General features: G+C 60.1%; 5 protein-coding genes across 5 annotated transcripts; 3 read left to right on the top strand and 2 right to left on the bottom strand.

The window, feature by feature from the left end:
- Positions 1-437: 437 nt before the first annotated feature.
- Positions 438-1,292, top strand: PAN0_034c6280 (DUF1769-domain-containing protein; the record flags this gene model as incomplete). The annotated part of the gene is made up of 1 exon (XM_014798271.1): positions 438-1,292. One exon carries the CDS (start codon positions 438-440, stop codon positions 1,290-1,292), a length of 855 nt encoding a protein of 284 aa, XP_014653757.1.
- Positions 1,293-1,413: 121 nt separating this feature from the next.
- Positions 1,414-2,853, bottom strand: PAN0_034d6281 (uncharacterized protein; the record flags this gene model as incomplete). Its single annotated transcript, XM_014798272.1, has 1 exon — positions 1,414-2,853. One exon carries the CDS (start codon positions 2,851-2,853, stop codon positions 1,414-1,416), a length of 1,440 nt encoding a protein of 479 aa, XP_014653758.1.
- A 958-nt stretch (positions 2,854-3,811) lies between these two features.
- On the top strand, positions 3,812-5,476 carry PAN0_034c6282 (glc-6-P isomerase; the record flags this gene model as incomplete). The annotated part of the gene is made up of 1 exon (XM_014798273.1): positions 3,812-5,476. The coding sequence occupies one exon, from the start codon at positions 3,812-3,814 to the stop codon at positions 5,474-5,476; it is 1,665 nt and encodes a 554-aa protein (XP_014653759.1).
- A 276-nt stretch (positions 5,477-5,752) lies between these two features.
- Positions 5,753-6,136, top strand: PAN0_034c6283 (uncharacterized protein; the record flags this gene model as incomplete). Its single annotated transcript, XM_014798274.1, has 1 exon — positions 5,753-6,136. One exon carries the CDS (start codon positions 5,753-5,755, stop codon positions 6,134-6,136), a length of 384 nt encoding a protein of 127 aa, XP_014653760.1.
- A 190-nt stretch (positions 6,137-6,326) lies between these two features.
- On the bottom strand, positions 6,327-6,870 carry PAN0_034d6284 (uncharacterized protein; the record flags this gene model as incomplete). Its single annotated transcript, XM_014798275.1, has 2 exons — positions 6,327-6,754; positions 6,843-6,870. The coding sequence occupies 2 exons, from the start codon at positions 6,868-6,870 to the stop codon at positions 6,327-6,329; spliced, it is 456 nt and encodes a 151-aa protein (XP_014653761.1).
- Between the last annotated feature and the right edge of the window lie 243 nt (positions 6,871-7,113).

Below are 7,113 nucleotides of genomic sequence, written 5' to 3' on the forward strand. Positions count from 1 at the left end.
ATTATTGACCACAGCAATGCGCGGTGTGCCCAGTACGTCAACTGCATATACGAGGCTGAGAGATGTGTTGAAGAAAGGCCTCCAGTGCGGGCGAGGGTGTTCGGGTGTGAATCCGGCAGCTGCAGGACCCGTTGGGCCGGGAGGGCAAGGTAAAGAGAGATTTCGAACTGCAGCTGGGACGTGGTCGGCAGCTTCAGAGTCGCAGAGCTGCAGAGTCAAATGTGGAGGTGCGAACACCAAAATTCGAGGCAGCACAGCAGCGTGGAACGGAGCGCGATCCGGTTTGGAATGCACGATGACTGATGGCAGACCCCAAAGCGGTGTCTGTAGCGAAGTGGAAGCTTGCCTAAAGCTTGACACGAGTGCTTTCGTTCATCCCTTCTTCCCGCCGCGACACCATCTTTCTTTCATTCTAGATTAGCCTCACATCTCGCAACATGGCGCCGTCACTCAAGATCTCGGCGGGTCCCTCAGTGGATGCACTCAAGACCGTAGCTGTGAACCACGACGATCAACCGACTTCGATCGACACTGACCTCTTCCAGGGCCGCATCTCGGTGCGCATCAAGAACTTCACCGGCGTCGATCCCGATGGCGTAGACCACCGCAAAGACACCCCTTACTTTGATGGAGGCTATGCCAAGGGCATGAGCTGGAGCATGCAGATCCAAGGTCGCTTCAAGGTGGACGTCAACGGAGACGATCTTATCTTTGGTAACGAATTCGACCGTCCTATCAAGGACCACCTTCCCTACGGCACGAGTGTGGCACTTCAATTCGCCAAGGTGGTCGATCCCAACCTTGAGCATGATTTGTATGCGGATCGTCCACATGCTTGGAGTCCATACCTCGCTACAATGCCCCGAATCAGTTCGCACCAAGTCGAATCCGACGCATCAATCGACAGCTGGCCTGCGTTCCCGGCTGCTCCAGACTACATTCAGGAAGACATTTCGAGTCTGATTCCGGAAGAGCTGGCCGAAAAGGAGAAGGATACCGTGGCGAACTTTAAGGGTATTGATAAGGCGCACGAATACCGACAACGCTTCATGGGTAACCGCGCACATCGACAGGAAATCACCATCAAGCCAGACCAGATCATCACCGCCGACTTTGTCAACGCCTACATCGACTTTAACGACCTCACCCTCCACATCCCCTTCTCCGGTGGCCTCAAATTCGACCTCAAAAAGTACTGGGACGGTCAACCGGTGCGCTACATCTGCAAGGACCGCAAAAACGACCGCGTCTTCTTCGTCATCCAGTTCGACATTGTCGATCTCAACCAGTAGAATCCCCCCGTCCACCTGTATTGCCATCCTGCACACGCTGAACATTTGATCGATACATCTGCTCGATGATGTGGTAGAGAGTGCGCTAGAAATACAGATGAGGTGAGAACAGAGAGGGTTTTTACTTGCGGTACTGCGGCGGAACGTCTTGGCCGCCCTCGTCCTTGGTGGGTGCGCGGTTGTGGTAGGCGCGGAAGCTGTTTTCCCACTCGACGTATTCGCGCCAGTACTTGTCCAGCGCCTCCTCCTCGGGCGACTTGGCTGCTGCTGCCGGCTTCGCGGCTGCTCCTGCTGCTGTGCTGCGGTGGCCGGTCTGGGGTGAGGAGCCGGCGGGTGACGAGGCGTGTGGTCGACCGCTGCTGCGCGGCTGGTTGGAGTAGGGCTGAGCGTTGCCGGCGTCCGTGGGCGGCGGAGGCGGAGCGTCGTCTTCGGGCGGTGGCGGCGGTGGAGCACCGTCTGGCGTGGGCGGAACGGGATCGCCATTGTGTCTCTGCGAGTATGGTTGCGAGGCCTGCTGATTCCATCCGCGCTGCTGCTCCCAGCCTGCGTGCGGAGATTGGTGTCCGTACCCACCGGCTCCGCTCGGGCTGCCACCTCGCCCATGTGGCGCTCCACGGCCGTAGCCGCCGCCGCCGCCGCCGCCCCTACCCGCACCGCCTGCGTACCCACCGTATCCGCCCTGCTGCCCGCCGGGCCCACCACCGTATCCGCCGTTCATGGCGTCGAACGCCTTCTGCCACTCTGCACGGACGACCTCCATAAGGTCGTCGGCGAGCGCCTTTGCTGCCTGGATCTGGTCGTCCTCTGGCCCAGCGATGGCGATGTGCATGGGCTCAGGCAGCTCGGTGCCAGTGTCGCTCTCGATGAATCCACTGCCCTGGCCCTTGATCTGTACGCGTGTTCCCGTCTCGCTCTGGATGTACTTGACAAACATGCCGCCGGGACCTACGATCTTGGAGCGCATGTTGAAGTTGCGGATGCTTTCGAGGTTGATGGGGATCTTGATTTCTGGCCATCGGCGTCGCTCTCTCGGTGGCGGGCGCTGATTCTCGTAGTCGAGACGGCGCTGGTGGCGGTCTTCGACGAGCTGTGGCATGTCCTGTGCCATGAGCTCGTTGACCTTGGCGATGGCGGCATCGAGGATCTGCTGCGAGATGGCGCTGATGTGGAGGTAGAGTGGCGGGTCTTCCTTGGTGGCGAGCGCCTTGTCTGGGTACCATGTGCCCTTGGTTGTGATGCTGGCTCCGGTTTCGCGGTGGATCTGCTGCTGTGTTTGGCCTCTTGTGAGGACGTACCGGTTGCGCTGGTCGTTGATCTCGATGTCGTGGGTGAAGTCCGCGTCGTGTGCGTCGCGCGTGGCATCCTTGTTCTGCGCTTCAGCAGAAGAGGAGGCAGATTGGTTGTTTGCGGATGAAGATGGCATCTGAGCGGCGAGCTGTGCTGCGATCTTGGCGGCGGCGGCTGCAGCGGCAGCGGCAGCGTTGCCCGAGGATGAGGAGGAGGAGGGCTGTGCGGAAGAGGCCGAGGCCTCCGCGTTGGCAGAGTCCCATCGGCTTGACATGGCGGCTGTTTCTGTGTCCGTGGTCGCCGCGTCTGTTCAGATTGTGCGCGGATGTGTGTAGGCAAGGGTGACAAGGATTGAAGAAAGTCAAAAGCAGAAGAGAGCATGAGAGGCTGCGCCGACTGGACCCTGTGGAGAGCGAACTTTTCGATCACAAAAATGTGCTTTCACAAAGGAGAGGTGATCTAACATTTCTGAACTGAGCGATTTCCTTTGCGCCATCGATTGCAAGATCTCCGTGCAGCTGGAAGTTGGTCGAGATGGCCGGACCGCAACCCGAAACACGCCTTGCCCTCGAGAAGCGTCCAGCTAAAGGCATGCATTGTAGATCTCCGCTTTGGATTCGCATGTCGTGGCGCCGTTCGGAAGCTTGACGGTAGCAGCCGGTGTTGTCGGAGATCTGTGTCCAGAAAGATCGCTGATGAGCTCGAGTCGCTGGCTAGATATGACCAGCCCAGTCATTCGCAGGAAAGTCGAGGACGCAAAGTACTCGCTGTCACACGTGTCACAAGGCGGTCGGAAGGGGCCGTCACTTTGGGAGTGACGATACGCAATGCTCTCTCTGGCCACACTTTGTGATTGCGCACATCAGCGATCCAACGTCACACAGAGTGGGGGCGCGGCCAAATTCCGGGAGAGCGAAGCGATTTGCGCGGTCCGGGCGTTCCGTCGCTCTGCGAATTTGTGGATTTCAAGAAGGACGGCTTGGCTGACGGTCATCTGCAAGGCTGATGGGCTGACAGGCGCACGGCCTCGCCAACTGGCCAATTTCACCGCATCGGCACTGCGCTCCACCGCGAACAGTCCGACCTGGACGTGCGTTGCCCCCCAACACTCTGTCGCCGCTGCCGTCCCCCCAGCTTCGTGCACACCCTCGTCTTCGTTCTTCCATCACCATTTAGGCGACCTTCCCCAGTCCCCCCTTCACCACTTCCTGCAAATCCTGACAAATTCGACCATGGCTCACAAGCTCACCTCGTCCCTGCCCGCGTGGCAGAAGCTGCAGCAGCTCTACGAGACCAAGGGCAAGCAGATCAACCTCGGACAGGCTTTCAAGGCCGACTCGGAGCGCTTCAACAAGTACTCGCGAGAGTGGAACTCGAGCAACACCGACGCTCGCCTCCTCTTCGACTTCTCCAAGAACCTCATCGATGACGAGGTGCTCGACCAGCTCCTCGCCCTCGCCGAACAGGCGCAGGTCAAGCAGCAGATCGACGCCATGTTTGCCGGCGTGCACATCAACGCCTCCGAGGGCCGTGCCGTCCTCCACGTCGCCCTCCGCGATGTCCCCGGCGACTTCAAGATCAACGAGGCCGGCGTCGACGAGGTCAAGCCCGAGCTCGAGCACATGAAGAAGTTCTCCGAGGCCGTCCGCTCCGGCGCCCACAAGGGTTACACCGGCAAGGCCATCAAGAGCATCGTCAACATCGGCATCGGCGGCTCCGACCTCGGACCCGTCATGGTCACCGAGGCACTCAAGCCCTACTCCAAGCGCGACCTCGACGCCCACTTTGTCTCCAACATCGACGGCACCCACATGGCCGAGACCCTCCGCGTCTGCGACCCCGAGACCACCCTCTTCATCGTCGCCTCCAAGACCTTCACCACCCAGGAGACCATCACCAACGCCACCACCGCGCGCGACTGGTTCCTCGAGCACGCAAAGGACAAGGCGCACGTCGCCAAGCACTTTGTCGCCCTCAGCACCAACGTCAAGGCCGCCACCGACTTCGGCATCGCCGAGCAGAACATGTTCAAGTTCTGGGACTGGGTCGGCGGCCGATACTCGCTCTGGTCCGCCATCGGCCTTTCCATCGCCATCGTCATTGGCTACGACAACTTTGAGCAGCTCCTCCTCGGCGCACACGAGATGGACCTCCACTTCAAGAACACCCCGCTCAAGGAGAACCTCCCAGCCCTCCTCGCCCTCCTCGGCATCTGGTACATCGACTTCTTCGGCGCTCAGTCCCAGGCCATCCTCCCCTACGACCAGTACATGCACAAGTTCGCCGACTACTTCCAGCAGGGCGACATGGAGTCCAACGGCAAGTTCATCACCAAGAACTCCGAGCGCGTCGACTACCAGACCGGCCCCATCATCTGGGGTCAGGCAGGCACCAACGGCCAGCACGCCTTCTACCAGCTCATCCATCAGGGCACCAAGCTCATCCCCTGCGACTTTATCGCTCCCGTCCAGACCCAGAACCCGCTCGGCAAGCACCACGAGATCCTCCTCTCCAACTTCTTCGCACAGCCCGAGGCTCTGGCTTTCGGCAAGTCCGAGGCCGAGGTCAAGGCCGAGCTCGGCGCAGAGGCTTCCAACGAGTTCCTCGTCAAGTCCAAGGTCTTCGAGGGCAACCGCCCCACCAACTCGATCATGGTCAAGAAGCTCACCCCCGCCACCCTCGGCGCACTCGTCGCCATGTACGAACACAAGATCGCCGTCCAGGGCTTCGTCTGGTCCATCAATTCCTTCGATCAGTACGGAGTTGAGCTTGGCAAGATTTTGGCCAAGAAGATCCTTCCTCTGCTTGAGGGGACCGATGCTAGCAAGGTTGATGGTGCGGGACACGACTCGAGCACCAGCGGACTGCTTAAATACTTCCTCTCCAACCGCAACTGACTAGCCAGCGACAACCGCAGTCGCATCTAGTCCACATTGTAGCGACGTTCGAACCTAGCTTGTTGAATTCGATCCCTTCCCGCTTGACTTGGTCTAGATTGTGGTGATCGTGAACGGCGAGGCAGTATCAAAGGCGTGGCGGTATTGAGGGTCGTGGTGTCAGCAGACGCGGGTTGGCGGAGAATTACCGCGTTGCGGGTTGTCCGATTTTCCCGCCGCGGACCCTGTGGGCAGCAGGCAGCAGACACCCATGTCCGAAAATCCAAAATGCCCCGCATGACAAATTCGCCGACACCAACACGCGCGCTCAACACCAGACGCTTCCGCATCCGCATGCGCATCCGCCCTCGTGTCCGTGTGTCGTTGTCGCGGCGGACGCTCCTGTCGAGGGCAGATCCTCCTGTCGGCGGCAGAATCTTCCGTCGACGGCGAACCCTGCCGGAGGGCGGACCCTTTCGGCGGCGACCCCTACCGACGCGGCCGATTCCAAGCGCTTCCGCATCCCGCACTGCCGTGACCATGCGGGGCTGGGGTGTCGAGGCGGACCTGTCGGCGGCGACTCCTCCTGTCGTCGGCGGCGGACCCGCATTCCACCGTGCCCGTGCTTGTCGCGGCGACAGTGGCGGCCGTCTCAAGCTCACGCGTCAGTGCCCGAGCTAATACGTATGATGAATGCGCACCATGAACGGGCCGGAGGCTCACCGTGAGACCAGCGTTATTACAGACACACAGTCAAAGCAGAGTGGTGGGCATTCACATTGCGAAGATGAGACAGATTCACGACTACAAGAACCAACATGGATCAGTGACACGACAGAGTCAGAGGGGGACAATGAGGAGGAGGGCAGAGCTACTCGAATCCCTCCGGGTGGTGGATTCGTTCGTTGGCCTCCTTCCAGGCCAGAGCAGCGGGGATCGTGCGGTGGCGCTTGGTGATGGGACCATCCGCGGTCATCACATGAGCACGGTGGGCTCCGTTCGGGTCCTTGGAAATGCCCAGATGACCCGTATTGCTCCGAGGCAGCCAGTTCCTCACGTTCGTAGCCCAGCTCGCAGGCCTGAGGTTCGCTCGACGATTGTCGAGCTTATTGCCGTTTCGATGGTCAATGACATCGAAGCCAGTGGGCAGAGGCTGCACCAGCTGGTGAAGGGACACATTAGTACCCAGCCTGGGGTAGCCAGTGCTCTTGTGGACGGCGATGGGGGTGTTGTAGAAACGTCGGTAGATGTCTTCATCCACCAGGATTTCCTCCCCTTTCTTCGTCCTCAGACCCAGCCCTGGATACAGCAGCCGGTACCAGGGTCCGGTCCGAACGAAACACTCTTGTCGCCGCGGCGGATCCTGTCGGCGGCGACCACTACCAACGCGTTTCTAACGCTTCCGCATCCTGCATCGCCCGCGGTGGCTGCCGCGGCGGTGGCTTCGCGGCGGATCGTCCTGTCGGCGGCGGCTATTCCGACAACGCGTTTACACGCGCCTCACCGTACACAGGACGTATGGCTGAGCGGCAGAGGAAATGTAGCAGAGCAGGGTGACGTGTACCTACGACTCAGCCGCTCCTTCAAATCTCAGCAAACTGCGCGGCAACGAGATTCATGGATCGACCCGGAATGCACAGAGGAGGAGTGGCAGGCTG

This window comes from Moesziomyces antarcticus (genome assembly GCF_000747765.1).
Source record: "Moesziomyces antarcticus DNA, scaffold: scaffold_v10034, strain JCM 10317, whole genome shotgun sequence".
In the NCBI taxonomy this organism is placed as follows: domain Eukaryota; kingdom Fungi; phylum Basidiomycota; class Ustilaginomycetes; order Ustilaginales; family Ustilaginaceae; genus Moesziomyces; species Moesziomyces antarcticus.